Source organism: Peromyscus leucopus, chromosome 1 (genome assembly GCF_004664715.2).
Source record: "Peromyscus leucopus breed LL Stock chromosome 1, UCI_PerLeu_2.1, whole genome shotgun sequence".
Taxonomy (NCBI): domain Eukaryota; kingdom Metazoa; phylum Chordata; class Mammalia; order Rodentia; family Cricetidae; genus Peromyscus; species Peromyscus leucopus.
In genome coordinates, this window is record NC_051063.1 from 104,794,221 (window position 1) to 104,812,990 (window position 18,770).

An 18,770-nucleotide genomic window follows, 5' to 3' on the forward strand; every position below is an offset into this window, starting at 1 on the left:
GTTCACTCTAGGTGTTGTCCATTCTATGCGAGTGGATAAATGTATGTAGCAAACATCTACCTCTGTAGTACCATACACAGTTATTTTCATTGGTCCTCAAATCCCATGATCCATCTATTCATCCCTCTTCTCTCCCTCCCCATGTGACTTCTGGCAACCACTCATTGTAGTGGGTAGCCATTCCAGCTTTGATCTGGAAGTTCCAACCCCCATTGAGGCTTCCGCAACTGTCACACCTACAAGGCGGGGCCAAGGGAGGCCGAGAGACCTGAGATCTGGATGGGCCAGCATGCTCTCTGTTCCTGGACCCTAGATGGTGGAGGTTGACCGAACAGAGCTCCAGAGAACACTGCTGGACTGCGATACAACTTCCCCAGACCCCGTGACCTACCTATCCCTTTATTTGTAAGTTACCCACTAAATAAATCTCCCTTTTAACTAAGTGGAGTGGCCTTAATAATTTCACCAATAACTCATCTTTTTACTATGTGTACAATTTTGCATTTCCCAGAACATTGTATAGTTGGAATTATACAGTATATATGTTTTAGATGACTGTCCTCACTTAACAATAACTGTTTAAGAGTCCTCCATTTGCAGGGGTAGAGAGCTAACTTAATCATTTATCAATTATTCATGTGTGCTTGTATTATGTGTGGGAGTGTGTGGCACATACAGAGACCAGATCAGAACACCCGGTACCTTCCTCTACCATTCTCCACTAATTTGCCTTGAGACCGGGTCTCTCACCGAACCAGAAACTTGCTGTTCATCTACCAAAGCTGGAGTTATAGGCACATAAAACCATACTTGGCATCTTACAAGGGTGCTGGAGGATTTGAACCGGTCCTCATGTAACTCACTGAGCCATCTCTCCATCTCTGATAGCTTAAACTAGTTAATGCAGAATAATATTCCATTGTTTATTTCTGAATAACCATTCACCCACTGGAGAATATCTTGGCTTTGCCTAAGTTTTAGGATTTACAAAAACCTCTGGGTTCAGGCTTCTGTGTGGACAAAGTCTTCAACTACTTTGAGTAAATACCAAGAAGACTGAATGGAATCATTCGGTAAAAGTAGATTTATTTTGTTTTGTAAGATACCGCCAAACTGTCTCCAAAATGGCTGTACCATTTTGAATTCTCACCAGAAATGCATGCACTTTTAATTTCATTGTTAAAATTTGTGCCAATATTTGATGTTGTAAGTGTTCTGAATTTTGGTTATTCTAAAGTTCTATGGCTGCATATGTTTTCAACTTGTATTTCCTTGTGGAGCTCCCTTTCATACACTCATCTGTCATCTGTGTATCTTTGGTGAGGTGCATATTAGAGTATTTGGATGTCTTTTGTTTTCTTATGGTAGTTTCAGAGAATTCTTTGAATATTTTATTTTGGTTTTGTTTTTCTGAGACAGGGTTTCTCTGTGTAGCCCTAGCTGTCTTGGAACTTGTTCTGTAGACCAGGCTATACCATGCCTCTGCTTCCCAAGTATTGGGATTAAAGGCATATGTCACCACCACCTGGCTTGAATATTTTAGATAAGAGAACATTATCAGACATATCTTTTACAAGCATTTTCTTACAAGTCCATGGTTGTCTTCTGTTTTTCACAGAGCAGAAATCTTTAGTACCAGTGAAGTCTACCCAGTCAATTCTGGAGCCCATGGATTATGGCTCTGGTGCTACAACTAACATTTCCACCAAATGGGAGGTTATCTGGATTTCCTCCATTTCATCTCCTTACATCTGTTAAAGGGCTTTCTTTTGATTTTTTTTCTTATTTATTTGTGGAAATTTGTTACCTGTAAAAAAGTAGCTCTTCGTTATCTATTTGCAAGTATCCATCCTCGCATACCCACTGACCTGTCACCCCACCCATAACCTTTGCATGGTATTACAGCAGTAACTTTTCCATTTGAAAACAAAGCTAAAGTCTGGGAATGTAGCTCAGCTGGTATACTGCTTACTATACATACTATATACATACAGCATACACACACATACATACATATATACATACACACACATATATATATGTATATAAAAAGGCCTTTGTATTTTGTAAATTTTTAAAAAATTTCACTGGAAGCACCCAGAACTTTTAGTCTTTTTTTGTGTGTGAATCTTAGAATATGGGAGTGTTTCCCCCAGATCATAAAGGCATTTACTCTCCACTCTTTTTGCATATTCCCTTGGCCCAAAAGTTTTACTTTAAAAAATTTATCTTATGATAAAAAATTATCTTCTTCCACATGAAGGTGAAAGAAAACTGACTACACAAAGTTATTCTTTGATCTCCACACATTTCTCTCTCTCTCTCTCTCTCTCTCTCTCTCTCTCTCTCTCTCTCTCTCTCACACACACACACACACACACACACACACTCTCTCTCACACACACACTCTCTCTCACACACGCATATATACACACACACAGATAAAATTAAAAAAAGTATCCTATGAAATGGTAATATCTAATAAAAACATAATGTGATCTACAAGTGGAAGCCACATAGTTAATTTAAATTTTTCTAGCAGCTACATCAAAAAGATTCAGAGTAGCTGGGCGGTGGTGGCATACACTTTTAATCCCAGTACTTGGAAGGCAGAGGCAGGCAGATCTCTGTGAGTTCAAAGCCAGCCTGGTTTACAGAGCAAGTTCCAGGATAGCCAAGGCTACACAAAGAAAGCCTGTTTTGGAAACCAAAAAAATAAAAATAAAAAAAGATTGAGAACAAAAATGCTGAATTATGTTTTTTATGATTTAAAGTTTAAAATAAATAGGTGGAATATAAAACAAAGATAAAATATTAAATAAATTTTAATATACTTTCTATAACCCAATATATTAAAAACATTATAACTCCAAATACAATGTGATTAAAATTATTAGATTATTTTACATTTTTCATACCAAATCATTAAAAACAGCTACTATTCTGCATTTCTAACATCTCAATCCAGCCTAGCCATACTTTAAGTGACTACATTATATAGAGAAGCTACAGATACTAAGAATAAAAACAACAGCTAACATTTACTGAGAACGTGTCGGGGCCAGACACTGTGGTAGGAATTTAATGACTTTGGATCTTCACTTCCACTCTATCATATTGGTTCTGTAACTATCCTCAGTTTGCACTTATAAAACTAAAGCACAAAGGATTTAATTAACCTGCCTGAGATCACAAAGCTTCTGAGTGGCAGAGGTCAGTTTCCAACCAAACTGAGACTCTCAGACATTATACTGTCTCAAAAGTGGCATATGTGAATAAAGGCAAGTACAGGACATTGTAGCACTACCAGTACAAAGCAGAAGATCAGAACCAATGGAATGCCCATCAGCAGAGGATTGGCTTTGTAAGTTAGAACTGGGGGTTTATCAAAGAATAAGAAGCCAATGAAGAACTTTAGGCAGAAGAGTTTTTGCTGGCCTTTTGTTTGTTCTGAGACTAGGGACTTGCTATGCTACATGGCTGGTTTTAAACTCCTGGGCTCAAGCAACCCTCCTTCCCCAAATGGAACTATAGGCTTGAGTCACCACACATGACTTGGATATGTAGGCATTTTAAACGGACACCTTCTGGTTTTGTGGAGAAAAGTTTGTGGGGTAACCATGGAAGCAGAAATGAAATCAGCTAGCATTCTCTGATTTGGGTAACAGGGCCCCCAGACCTTAGTAGGTCCCCAGACCTTAGCATAACTGACTCCATGATGGAAGTACCATACAGACCATAAAACTCAGCAGGTAGAAAGTACCACCTGACAAAACTAAAATAAAGACCTAATCTTTCAACATCCACAGCTCTGGGGAAGTCTCTAAATGTACCAACCTTGCTTTTTGGCTTTTGTAGTTCTGCTTCTGGTTAACTGTACTTGTTACCTGAAAGTATGTCAATCCAGAACATGGTTTTTGTGCTTAAAAACTCACACTGACAAAGGCTTAGTACCCCACGGGGATCGTGAACACCTAGTGTAGTCGCCGGCTGGCTAATAAAGACTTTCTATTGGCTTAAAGTCATGTCTGAGCAGTTTCTCTGTGGATACCCTACAGCATTTCAGAGGGAGAACAATGGTGGCTTAGAATGGTAATAGTGGAGGATGTAAGCAGATGTAACACAGTTTACATATATTTTAGATGAACTTGTTAGCAGATGAAATATCACGGAAAGGAAGCAGTCCAGAACAGGTTTTCACTTCTGTTTAGGCGAGGGGGGACTAACTCGGGGTGTATATGTGGCAGCTGTGGGAAACCAAGGGCTCTGTTAAAGAGACACTAGTCTGCCAGACATCCCAATGGATATGATAGATATGAGGTAGGAACGTGGATCCCGTGTCCTTTGCTCTTGCGGACAGCTGCCTTCTAGCCCTTGCACCTCTCAGTCTTTCAGGCTTTAATGGTACCAATTTCTTCTGGCTTTTCTCCTACTTCTGGTATCTTCTTTTCCCTTCCATCCATTTCCCTTAAAGTTAATATTCTCCAGGCTCCATTCTCGACCTTCCCTTCTACCTTATCTTATCTCTTAGCTGTACATCCAAGTCAAGGACTCCCAAATAATCCTGTATGTTCTAATAGATATGGTACTCCTAAAATCTGTAACTTCAGCCCATATTTCTTCCTTAAGCTACAGAACTCCACATCCAACTGCTCACAGCACATTCGCTTACCTGGTTAACTCACAATACCTGGAATTTACATGTCCTAAACTGTATTAATTAATTTTCTTCCCTGACTCTAGGAATGGGCCAGGCCCCAAATCTTAAATCACTATTAAATCTTTCTCCTACTTACAATGGAACTCAGTGTGTCTGGAGTCCTCTCAAACAAGAAGAAAAATGTAAGAGCATGGTTTCCAAGAAGCCTAAAATGTAGGCTCAGCACTGTGCTAAGTACTTTCCCTGTGTACCTCTCAGGCTGCTTTTCACCTATGCACTCCACTTCTGTCATTTTGTCAGAGGCTAATGTAGCAAACAGATCCTGTGGCCATTGAGAAGCCTGGGCAGATCAGATGGAGGGGTAAGTGAGGTCAAGGTACTATTTCCCTGACTCTTCCCATTTATTCTTCATATTCTTGATATACAAAACATGACTTGATTTCTGAATTATAGAGGGGATATACTGGGATAGGATAGAGAAGTCAAGGAAAACAGAAGTAAAACCCCAATGAAGAGACCATTGTAATGTGCACACCATGGGAACCAGTAAACGCCACTGGAGGTACATATTCTGTGAGAGTCAGAGTTCTGAATCTGTTTCCAGTGCCTGGTTTTGTTCCTCAGTGTAGAAAATACACCTAGCAAATATTATTCAAATAAAATAAAAGTTATAAAATAGGCAAAGATTAGGCGTCCCAGGCTTACCTTGTATCCATTGTCCTCTTTGCGGTTGTGAGATGCAGTAATCATCACACCTGCAACTGCTTTGAGCTCCTGGACTGCATATGGCTGAAAAAAGAAAAAATATATCACAGCAGCATTCTTCCACTTTGCTTGCTAGATATTCATACATTTTACATGAACATTACTTGTCTCAATAATGCACGAAGACACTCAGGTATCAATAATATAAGATCTCATCAGCTCCAGATTTGATGGGTAAAGTCCATTCTAACATGCGTAGTTCAACAATCATCCAATTATCACCTAGAATAGCTTATCATACCAATCTCATTTTGTTTGTTGGTATAACAATTTCCTATCTTTTGTTATACAGTAATATTTAGTAAATACTACATGACAGACACTTTACTGGACTAGAGATATGAATGGCAAATACAATCATATTAGTTGGAGATGGAAATAAATTTAGGAACCATCTATTCCATCACATTTTACATGCATTTTATCTGACATTACATAGTCGTTAGGTAGAAGATTCAAAGGTATAACACAAGTCTTTTGCCTTCTAATTTGAAGATCTTTATGTATACTCTGTGCCTCCATGTCACATAAGTGCCAACTCACCCTTCTCTCTCCCCCCCCCGCCAGGTTGGGTTTCTCTTTCCCTCTGTAGTAACTGTTATTTCTCTTCCTTGGATGCTTCCCTACAGCTTCTACCATCACACCGACTACTCTCCAGACCACGAAGGTAGGGGTAAGAGGGGAAGGAAGGGTGTGGGTAGATATTCCAGGTCTGATCACACTAGTCTAGTCCCTTGACATGATTCCAGAAACAGTTTCAAAATCCACACCCTATCAGAGGTCCTTCCCCCAATATATTCTGGCTACACGTAGTCAAGGAAGACAACCTTTGATTTGAAGTCATGGTGACTAAAGGGTGTGAATCTGGGAATGCTAAAAACACTTTCCTCATTAACTACCGAGAATCTACCTTGATAAGACAGGAAAGCCAACACACTGGGACTGAGGTTAGCTGGAACTGGCAACTGGATGGCACAATCTTAGATTCCTGAATTCTCTGTTACTGAAGTTGACCATACAGATGCCTGTGAGACAACTCCTCTGTGACTGAGCTACAGCCCCACCTCCTTCCTAGTTTCTATTAATCACTGGCGCTAACTTTATTGATATACTCTCTTAAAAAAAGCAATTCCTTCAATTCTTTGAGTTGCTCAATAAATTTCCAAAAACTCAATAGAATAATCTATAGATATTATTCATTCCTTAAATATTTGATAAAGATTGCATATAAAATCATCTAGACTTACTATTTTAAATTTGAGACTACTTAAACAAAATACCAATTCAACTTATTGATTCTTACCATTATTCAGGTTTATTATTTCTCCTGAGCTTGACGCATCAGCTGTTATTCTAAGAGACTGGCTAATTCATCTAAGCCTGCACATTTACTTACAGTTAGAAATACTATGATTATCTTAGTTTCTATTGTATTTATTACACAGTCCTTTTGTTTGTGTTTTGTATCTTCAGCACTCTTTCTACAGTTTTATTAATAATTTTTATTACATTTATTTATTTATTTATTTATTTATTTATTTATTTGGGGTGGGACCATTCATGCCATGGCCCATGTGTGAGGCAGAGGACAACTTGTAGGAGATGGCTCTCGACTTCTACCACGTGGGCCCCAGGACTGCACTCATGTTGTCAAGCTTGGCATCTGGAGTCATCTCTCCAGTCCAGTTTTGTCTTCTGTTCCTATTTTAAATTTACGTACTTATTTCTTTCTCATATTTTTTATGACTTCATTCTTTTTACTCTGCTTTAGCACAAACATATTATAGCATAAGCTCAGTATCTTTTTTTTTTTTTTTTTTTTTTCAGACATTTCTTGCTATTTCGCTTCTGACTCACTTTAGCCAGCTGCTCAATCACAGCGATCGCTTTCTCATTGATTAAAGCTGCCCACCGCCGCATAACTCGTATCTTAACATTTTTTTTTTTGCTACTGCATTCCTTAAATTCACAAATTTCCCTCCCTCAAAGTAGGGCTTAGTTCTACCTCGTAAGTTTTTCTGTTTGTTGTCTTCATTACTGTTCAGTTTTAAGATAGGTAGTCTTGCTTCACACTGTCAATATGCTCCCATTTCCACTACCACATTTTTGTCAAGTGGCACCAGCCTCCTAACTTGTTCAAATTTGAGACCATGTACATCAATTATAATTGTAACACAGTAACTAGGACATGATCTATTCTGTTTGTTTGTTTTTGTTTTTTATTTTCTGAGACAAAGTTTCTCTATATAACAGACCTGGCTGTCCTGGAATTCTGAAGACCAGGCTGGCCTCAACCTCACAGATATCAGCCTGCCTCTGCCTCTGAGTGCTGGGATTAAAAGCCTGTGCCACCACTACCCGGCAGGACATAATCTATTAACTGAACTAAATATAACGTGGTTGGTGGATCTTTAGCCCAAATCACTATGTATATAATAATCCATCAGGTCAGTGACCAATCACATCAATCTTTTAAACGTCCGTCGGTAAAAAAATCTGTTGGTGACTGGTCATTGTCTGTTTTTCAGATCTCAGATGGAAATGCACACAAAACTGTTAGTAGTATATTCAAATCGCTATGTCATTTTTGTCCTGATAAATCAATTTCCGGTTAAAAACATCTCACCATGACTATGGGCTGGTCAACTTATAATAGATCCTGCTCAATGCAAAACTGTTTCCTTCCTTTGGTTAGATTTTCACTGGACTGGACATTCAATACTTAGAACCATATGTATGGCAAAGATTTGAATCCTAATTGTCTTAAGAAAGCCCTCAAGTACAGTCAGCTGAGTAATCACTATCACAACATACTTACTACGAAAGGTGTAGGAACGTATCTTGAAAAAAGGTAAACGGGAACATCTTTAGCAAGCAACACTGCAGCAGTGAGTTTAGCAAGCCTAGAAGAAGAGATTTCACTTAGTCCTTCCCATTAATTTTAATAAACCAATCTTCCATATAATAAATGTTTCATAATGGAATTATTCTGAATTTTGAAACAAGATCTTCGGTAGTGCCAAAGCTGGTTGGAACTGTTACCTAGGTTTATCTCAAACTCACAATCCTGCCTCAGCCTCCCTTATGTGCCACCACGACCACCCAACCTATTCTTACCATCACCGATTACTTAAACTTGATGCGCCAACTTGAAACTGTCAAGTAAGGTTTGTCTGTTTGTTTACAGAGCTAGGGATGTTGCTTAGTGCTGGCACACTGGCTTATTATACACAGGCCCTAGCTTCATCTCCAGACACACATACACAAAAACAAGATTGGAGGACAGTGAAGCAAATAAACTCCATATGTACAATTATCCTCCTTAAACAAGAACCATGATTACCAATTTATAAAAAGATACTAAGGCAGGATTACAAGAGAACAGAAGCTTCATAATTATTCCTACTCAATGACTATGCAAAAAAATGTATAGACTGACATCCTGTGAATTTGCAATATTCTAAGATTATTTTTATACTTCTATAAATCTAAAGCTTATCTCTGAAGAGCTTTACTTCTATTTCAGCTAAAATTGTTCCCAAGCTTCAGAAAACATACAATAAGCATTAGCATGAGGTCATGTTTCTATATGAAAGTCTCTTGTTTCAGAATTCTTGCCATTAGAAAAAAATGGAATATTTTACCCCCATTCCAATGTAACCTTTGCAATAATTAAAACTGTACCTCTGGCTGCTACAGCTGCTGGTTACTTGACCCCGAGTGTCATACCCAACAACAAAGCCTCGCTGCTTGAAGTCTGAAAAACACCTCTCCAGGTATTTGTACATCCCCTACAGCAAATAAACAGAAGATTAGCTCCTGATGCAAGCTTCCACTGTAAGTGCCCCTCCCCCAACCCTACGCACCCCCTTTTCATGCTGAGGATGAACTGAAGACCTCAAACAGGCAAGTGCATTACCACTGAGCTGCGTCCCGGCCTCAATGTCTGCATTTTACAACTTAAAAGGCTCCGGTTTTTATGTTTACTTTGCTGCTAATTGACTCAGAACTGGCTTTGGTCTGTACAGCCATGCTTACTAATGCGGGAGCAATACTGCTCCATCCACAAATGTGAGATAACAATCACTTCTCAGATTTTTGAACATATTTAGTGCTACAGAAATACCAACTTAGTAACCACGACTCCAATCCAATACATAAAACACGAGAGAGAGAAAAAAGGTAGGAAGTGAGGGTCAGTAAGGGAAGGCAGGGAGGTCAGAAAGAACATTCAGAACAAACCAGGGAGATTGTTTTACTTCAAGGCTCCAGAGGACAGAATTTTTACCATTTGGCTTTGTGGCCCTGACTGGCCTGGAACTTGCTATGTAGACCAGGCTGGCCTCACACTCAGAGTTCATCAGCTTCAGTTCCCCCTCCCCTGAGTGTTGGAACTAAAGGTGTGCACCACACTCAGTCAAAAGAACTCTTCATGAGAAGGACTGTGACCTTGTAGACCAGTGGTTCTCAACCTTCCTAATGCTGTGACTATTTACTATAGTTCTTCATGGTGTGGTGACCCCCAGTATAGCCTCCAGCCATAAAATTACTTCATTGTTACTTCATAACTGTAATTTTGCTACTTAATGAATCGTAATGTAAATATCTGATATGTAGGATACACAGCCTCTGTGAAAGTGTTGTTTGACCCCCAAGGGGGTCAATGACCCACAGGTAGAAAACTGCTGTTGTAGATACATAAATGATTTCCAACGTAAATCTTGGGACAAAATAAACGATCAAAATTAGTCTCCCTTTTTTATAAGAGTACCTTCCTGAACAAAATAGTTTATTTTTTAAAAGAAGGGTACTACCTTATTTATAAAGTAAAACAATAGAGTGAGAAAAGTACATATATAATAGCTTGTAATACTTGCCTGTGTTGACTGTATTACTGTAAGGTCATTAATGTAGCAAAACCCTGCCCCCATGGCAGACCGAAGTCCTGCAGTCCCAAAAGTCATTCGGCAACAAAGTCGATCACGCAATTCTTTGTTCATCCCATTCCGCAAGAGATTTTCAATTTGCTCTTTGGTTTTGGGATTCTGTTTTTAAAAAAAAGTAGATCTAATTAGAAACATAAAATGTTAATACTAAGCTTGTCTGAGGGCCCAAAATGTAGACTCATAAGCCTGGTTCATTAGATTCCAAGGTTTCTTATTAAAATGCATGTATACTACAAAAATACAGTATTGCCTATACTAATATATATATATATATATATATATATATATATATATATTTTTTTTTTTTTTTTTGGTTTTTCGAGACAGGGTTTCTCTATGTAGCTTTGCGCCTTTCCTGGAACTCACTTGGTAGCCCAGGCTGGCCTCGAACTCACAGAGATCCGCCTGCCTCTGCCTCCCAAGGGCTGGGATTAAAGGCGTGCGCCACCACCGCCTGGCCCATATATATTTTTAAATGGTATGTATTTTTTATTAAAAATCCTTCCAATTACTGAGTTCCCAAAAGAACCAGGACCTACTTAGGATGATTTACATATACCTATTTTTTTCTATAATTTAATTTTTTTTTGGGGGGGGAGGGTTCGAAGCAGGGTCTCTCCATGTAGCCCTGGCTGTCCTGGAACTCGTTCTGTAGACCACGCTGGTCTCAAACTCACAGAGCTCCACCTGCTTCTGCCTTCCGAATGCCACCTGGTTTACAATCTTAAATTTAAAAACTACAAATAAAATGTCAAGGAACATCTCTGTCAGTATCTCTCTGCTTCCTGACTGTGGATGCAATACATCAGTCACCTCCTTCTCCTGCCTCCATGCCTCCTCTGCCATGATGAATGGTCCCCTCAAACTGTAAGCTGCAACAAGTCTTCCTTAAGTTGTTAATTGTCGGGTATTTGGTTGCAGCAATGAGAAAAGTAATTAATATACTGCCTATTTTATAATTCCTAACAACTTGAATCTACTTAAGAATATTCTAGTAGTAGACCTAATAGCTCGAGAACAACCTAAACCATGCACTGTATCATTTAGAAGATTAGAAAAGATAGATATTAAAGAACATAGTGTCAAAATTAACAATCCCAGCCGGGTGGTGGTGGCGCACACCTTTAATCCCAGCACTTGGGAGGCAGAGCCAGGCGATCTCTGTGAGTTCGAGGCCAGCCTGGGCTACCAAGTGAGTCCCAGGAAAGGCGCAAAGCTACACAGAGAAACCCTGTCTCAAAACGCCCCCCCCCAAAAATTAACAATCCCAAATCCTGGTATTGTTATTCATTAAAGGGAGCCCCCATACAAAACTTCCATAATCCAGTATGTTTAAAGTTACAAAACTCTAAATGCTATTCTTAAATGTTACTGTCAGAAATTTGTGTTTGAACAACAAATACCAGGTTAATAAAACAATAAAGAATTTTTAAGTTTATGTCTAAACAGAAGTTGAAATAGGAAACTGCAATCTGAAAACCTGAAGGGTGAACACTGCTGACATTTACTTCTGAGGGTCAGCCAGCTTGGAGATCCATTTCCAGAGCCCTGGAGCAGAGCAGGGATCCAGTCAGATGATTTCTTATTAACTTCAAAATATAATCATGTAAAAGGATTATTTCCTATGTAAAGAATCACTGTGTAATTCTAAATTTAATTTACCCATCTTAAAAAATTTCACCCAAATTAGCATTATTAAGTTGGCTTAGATAAAAAGTTTAGATGGCTATATTCATCATATAAAACAAAATTTACTTGATAAATAATTTACTAGTAAAAATAAATCTAGGAAATGAAAATGTTAACTAGACCAAGATTGGAAAGTAAGTTTCGAAATACAACTTTTGTTATCACTTAAGTAACAATGGATAGGGAAAGATTAATGTGAAAAGTTAAAAATGTCAACTACTGTACTTTAAAACTTAAGACTTCCTGGGGATGTAGCTCACTGGCAGGGTGCTTGCTTAATGCTCAGGTCCCAGGTTTGATCCCTACCAGTATAAAAAACAAGAACAGGACTAGAGAGATGGCTCAGTGGTTAAGAGTACTGGCTGCTCTTGCAGAGGACCCAAGTTCGAGCCACATGGCAATTCACAATCATCTGTAACTCCAGTTCCAGGGTATCTGATGTCCTCTTCTGGCCTTGGACACCAGGCATGCTTGTGGTACACAGACATTTATGTAGACAAAACACCCACATACATCAAATAGTAAAATAATTAAAACTCACTAAATAATAACAGTTATTTATCAAGCACATACTATGCACCACACGTAGAAGATACTATTGGCAGTTTGAGGACTTTACAAAGCTTAGTACGTAATGCAGTAGAAAGGTAAGTAAAAGGACAGTTTCCACAGACGATCCATAGGTTCTGGGCGATACAGCATTATTGACCTAAGTTATTAAGCTAGGGTGAACTGAGGAAAGGGAACTGAAGGAAGTAATATCTGCTCTGATAAGTGAAAAGGGAGCACGGACTGAATTGTTGGAGGCGAAGGTGGATGGGGAGGAGGAGGATGGGGAGGAGGAGGATGGGGAGGAGGAGGATGGGGAGGAGGAGGATGGGGAGGAGGAGGATGGGGAACAAGCTGGGAGTAGAAATATAATGATTTCAGTATTAGATTTCCTGAGTTTGAAGTGATAGCCACACTCAGCACACCAACCACTATCTCCCTACTAGGCTGGCTCTTCACAGTAACTCAGAAAATGCAATTAAATCAAGATACCATTTCCATCTGAAGTAAAAACTTCTGAATTTTTAGATGAAAATGGTTTCTTGATTTCATTTTAGGAGTTTGAAGAGCAGTGTTAGGAAGGGAGAGGAAATTTACTACGGCTGGCTAATAACCCACTCCAACTTACAGGCCAGAATCAGTATCATTTATTGTCCTTCACAGTTTCTGTGGGCAGAAGTGTAAGGCTTCTGTTGAAAGACTCAAAGATCAGCTGCTGGAATCACCTCCAGGCTTGCTGGTCATGTATCTGGCAGTGATGCTAGCTGTTGGCTAGGACCCAGTGGGCTGTCATATGGAACCTCTGCAGAAGGCACTCCTTGTAGCCTGGGCTTCTTCCCAATGCTGGGTTCTAAGGGCAAGTGTCCTAAAAGCCAGCCAGCCAGATAGCAGTTGTACCACCTTTCCTGCCTAGATAGACCTGAGGTCAAGGAGCTGTACTTCCACTGTTCCTCTTATTTCTTGAGGCTGTGACAAAGGTTCTGGGAGAGGGAACACAGATCCTAACTTTCAATGGAGGAGTGTCAAAGTCACGCAGAAAGACAAAGAATGTGAGACAAAGTAAGTAAATAACACCAGCTATTTTTGAAAGATACAACTTGTACAAAAGGACTATAAAAATCCCAAACTTAAAAATCTGAAATACTGCTTGTTCCAAAAATTTGGGGTAAAGTATACTTAGCCAGTAGCTCAAATATTAAATAGTCTTGATCCATGTCTTAGTTAGGGTCTCTATTGCTATGAAGAGACACTATGGCCATGGCAACTCTTATAAAGGGAAACATTTAATTGGGTGGCTACAGCTTCAGCGGTTAGTCCATTATCATCATGGTAGGACACGGCAGCATGCAGCCTGACATGGTGCTGGAGAAGGAGCTACATCTTGATCAACAGGCAACAGAAAGTGAACTGAACTAGGCATAGCTTGAGCATAGGAGGCCTTAAGGCCCACCCCCACAGTGACACACTTCCTCCAACAAAGCCATACCTACTTCAACAAGGCCACATCTCCTAATAATGCCAATCCTTATGAGCTTATGGGGGCCAACTACATTCAAACTACCACAATCCAGTTGTTCTATTTCTAGAAATTTATCCCCAAAGAGAAGTATAATTAATCAAGGATGCATGTTAAGACTTAGTTATGTGTCCTCAGTGACATAGCTGTTCTTCTTGTTCAGGGCCAGTTTGGAATACGTGCAATTCTTGTCTCAAAACACAACGACTGAGACACACAGTCACTGTCCACTTCTCAGCTTGAAAGGGACCATGCAACCTTCCAGACCCACCTCCTCTTCACAGGAGGCCTCTTTCTCTCTCTCTGATCCATTCCAACCAGCTGAATGTGAACCCAGCCTCCCAAATAAATACCTGACTTCACTGAACGTCAGACCATAACACCACAAACATACCAAAGATTTACCAAGTATACTTACTAAAAATAATGTTGAGACTATTAACTAAATGTAATTAAACTACATAGTCTACAGAAAATTGGTTATAAAAGTATAATACAAGGGGCTAGAGAGATGGCTTAGTGAGGAAAGTGCTTTTTTCCCAAGCATGAGGATCTCAGTTTGATCCCGGGCATCAATGTAAAAAGCTGGTCTTGGTGGCATGTACTTTTAATCCCAGAAATAGGGAGGTGGAGACAGGAGAATCACTGGGGCTCAATGGCCAACCAGCCTAACAGGTGAGCTCCAGGCCAATGAGAGACCCTGTTTCGTAAGTAGTGGATAACATTACTGAAGATGTCACCCAAGGTCATCCTCTGGCTACCAAATGCACATGCACCCACAACACCTCAAAACACGCATGTACCTATAAATATAAACAAGCATACATATTCACATACATAAAGAAATGGTATAATAGTACATTCAAATATCACATCTTAAATCTTATTAAATTTTAATGATATATGAAACATTCAGAACATCTTAAGAGAGGAATGTTCACAAGCCATATGTAATGATTCCAGGTTTCTAAAATATACATATATGCCAAAAATACAACTAAATTGGACTGTTCTTTATTAAAGAAAGGTCTTATTCTTTTCTTTCCTTGTTTCAAGAATGTAATTAGGTATAATTGGGGAGAATTTTAGAAAGCTTACATTAATACCAAAGTTAATCTATGGACTGGTTTTATTCATCAGTTTAGGAAATTTCAGTTACCATCTCTTCAAATACTGCTGCTAGCCCACCCTCTCTTTCCTCGCTTGGGTGACTTCGATCAAACCGATGTGAGAACTCTCCATTATATTATCTCAGGCCTCATACCCCATACTTTCTCTTTAGTCTTCCTCTTGCCATTCTGTCACCACATGCTTCATCCTGAGTACTTCCCATTGCCCTATCTTGTAGATTACTAATTCTCTCTTTAATCTGAATGTTACTAAATTTGTGCACTGAATTCTTAGTTTTGGTTATTATATTATTTCAGAGTCAGAAGTTATATTCTAAAATAATACAAGCTTTTGCATTATTGTCATTTCTCTGCCTAATTTTTACTGTTCTCTTTTGGACCTCTTAGAATGGGCAATCAGTTATTTTAAAGTCTTTATATCATAATTTATCATAAATTACCTCTACGAGTCAGTTTGTAGTACATTTGTTTCTGTGGGTAATTGTTTATGTTGACCTGTTTCTTTATGGGTCTGGTTAAGTGACTCTACACTGGATATTATACTTGCAATGTTATTAATAGGAACAAATTGAGGCCTGTCCTGAAGTATTTCCTACTGAAGCCAAGTACTGTAGCTGCAATCCAAGCACAGGAGAGATAGAGGCAGAATGGTCAGCAATTCAAGGTCATTTTTGGCTACAGAGTAAGTTTAAGGCTACCCTGGGCTACATGAGGTCCTTTCTTAAAACAACAAGAACAGAAATGAAGGTGCATACCCTTATATAGACTCTTGTCTTCTCTTTTCATGGACACCTAAAATTAACAGCAGTCTCTTAGCTCGTTTTAGCCTAATTTTCAGGCCCCTCAACTGACTCAGATCTGGAACTTGGTCTGCCTTAGGAGTGCTGACACTGAATCCATGAGTAGTCATGTGGCAGCCCTTTGAACTATTATTCTTAAGTAGCAGTAGTGGACCCTAGATTTAATTTTTGCCTGTTTATATAGAAAAAGGTGATAAAGACTTATAAACCTTTTAGCTGCCTATCCTGAATAAGAAATTATGCATCAGGCAAAAGTGTTCCTGGGTGGTAAAATTAGCTTTCTGAATTTCTGTATACATTCAGATAAGATCTAGAATTTTCTATTAGATTTTAACCTAGAAATTCCTGGCTAATTTGTTGAATATTTAACATCTTGACAATAATTTAAATCTATACTTTATTTTAGCTAGTTGTTAAGAAAATGTTCAAATTTTCTCATTTGTCATTATTAGAAGTCTATCATACAATAACGTACTATTTAGTTTTATTATGCTTAATGTATACATATTCAATGAGCTATATTTAGTCTACCTCCCAAATCAGTACTAAACATATTTTGCACATTGCTGTAGTATAGATGACATATATATGAATAAGTGCAGGTGTGCTCTCACATATTACTACTAGATACTTAACATCATGTATCTTGAGGTACATGGGTCATTTAAGGGTTTGTCCCAAGTAAGAAAAGATTTCAGTATACCAGGGATGTCCTAACACTGAAGTTAGCTATTAGAAATGCTACAGAACAAAGTTTTATTCTAAGCAGGAGCTTAAACAAGATGATATTTTAAGACTGTTGACAATTAAGAGTAGCTAGTTTTACACTTTAATTACTAAACAGATTGATGGCCTGATGTACAACACATTATTTTGAAGAAAACAATAATAGTAATATTTTTTCTTTTTTTAAAAAACAAGACACAATTGTCATATTCTTTTGTTATCAAGCTATAATTATGAACGGATAATTAGAAATGTCTATATAATCGCATTATATATCATCTTTATATATTTTATAAAAGTAAAGCTATTAAGCTTTTACACCAGTGCATTTTATGAAACTGGAAGAGTAAAATCAGGGTAAGGGTGTGGAACAGAGTAGATGAGGGAATATGGGAAAGAATAAATATCTTTTGAAAAAGTTATATGGAAACCTATTATTGTGAAACATCTTACAATATATAAAAACACACACGCTAAAATGGAATCACCCTTTAACAAGGCAACACTGCCCCAACTGACACCAGAAGCTAACAAATAAGAAGTCCAGTGCCAAGAACAGGTTACTTCTTTTGGAGTTGTTGGCCAGTGAAGTCCAATAGACCAATAGGTGTCTGTTAATCACTCTCTACTGCAAATAGAAATTGCATTATACGCTATTGTCACTGCTCTTGTTTACCCCCTAGTCCTTGATTTTATGTATAGACTTTATTGCTGAAGACATATTTAAATCACAGAATGTGGAGAAATAAAGCTGGTATTGACCTAGAAGCTTCATCCCTACTGGCTAACTTTCACAGCAATGGAAGGTGTTATGAACACTACTGGAGGAAAAAAGTAATCGTCAATCATACCCAGTTGTGAGCACCCTAAGTTCTGTGGGATGGTCTTTTAGTATGCTGTGAATATGTATTGCTACAACTGGTTAATAAATAAGCTGCTTTGGCCTATGGCAAGGCAGCTTAGAGGCAGGCAGGAAATCCAAGCAGAGAGACGGGGAGGAAAAAGGTGGGGTCAGAGGATATACCAGCCTGCCGCCCAAGGAGCAACAAGATGCCAGCAGACCAGTAAAGTCACAGCCATGTAGCAACATATAGATTAATAGAAGTGGGTTAATTTAAGTTGTAAGAGCTAGCTAACATAAGCAGGAGCCATAGGCCACATAGTTTGCAATTAATATAAGCCTCTGTGTAATTATTTTATAAATGGCTGCGGATCGCAAAACTTCCCCCTACACCCTGAGACCTATAATAAAGACTGGCATGGCAAGACATGCTCACTGGTGCAATAATGACAAGAACATCACAGGTAACCAACACTTCGTAATTGGATTTAAGTCCCACTGCACAAGATTAAACCAATACCTGGCACCATTACTGGGATAAGAACCTATGGCTAGGCCCTAAGGGAGAACCTATTATACTATTATTCTGATAAATGGACACAGTCGTAAATCAACTTCTAATGACTTACTATTATACCCATAGATCAATGCAACTCCCAATTCTCATCTAAGAAATTTCTATTTGCAGTAGAGAGTGATTAACAGACACTACAACTGGCCAAAGTGCAGAGAAGAAAAGAATACAGAATACTCAGCCCTAAATGGAACCTTACCCCCTCCTCCCAAGGCTCAGGGATTGTTGCAGCAGAGGGGGCAGAACAGGCATAAGAGCTCAAGGCAGTGGACGATGCCAGGGAACCGGTGTCTTCGGGACAGAGCTGTGCAGCTGCACTTGCGAACTCATAGCAGTTGCAACAACATACACAAACCTACGAAAGCTCAGGCCAGACCAAATCCCAGCATGGAGACGGAGTTGGGCACGAATCCCACTCCTCGCTTTGGAACCGCTGGCAGTTGTTAGATGCCGGGAGGAAAGAGCTTTCTTTAAAAGGGTAGCCCTGGATAAACAGACCACTCTCCAGAGGAAGACCATATATCCGAGAATATTTGGGCAACACAAACGGGTCTTGATGTGTTTAAAAAAAATA

General features: G+C 38.9%; 1 protein-coding gene across 1 annotated transcript in view; it reads right to left on the reverse strand.

Annotated features, from left to right (window-relative positions):
- The window catches only part of Pgm2l1 (phosphoglucomutase 2 like 1), a 54,552-nt gene that overhangs the window by 18,798 nt on the left and 16,984 nt on the right, over positions 1 to 18,770 (reverse strand). Inside the window, exons 2-5 of the mRNA XM_028877523.2 lie at positions 10,303 to 10,470; positions 9,110 to 9,216; positions 8,244 to 8,328; positions 5,366 to 5,449 (exon numbers count right to left, since the gene is read on the reverse strand). Coding sequence (XP_028733356.1) covers positions 5,366 to 5,449; positions 8,244 to 8,328; positions 9,110 to 9,216; positions 10,303 to 10,470 — 444 coding nt within the window. The remainder of the gene's footprint in view (positions 1 to 5,365; positions 5,450 to 8,243; positions 8,329 to 9,109; positions 9,217 to 10,302; positions 10,471 to 18,770) is intronic.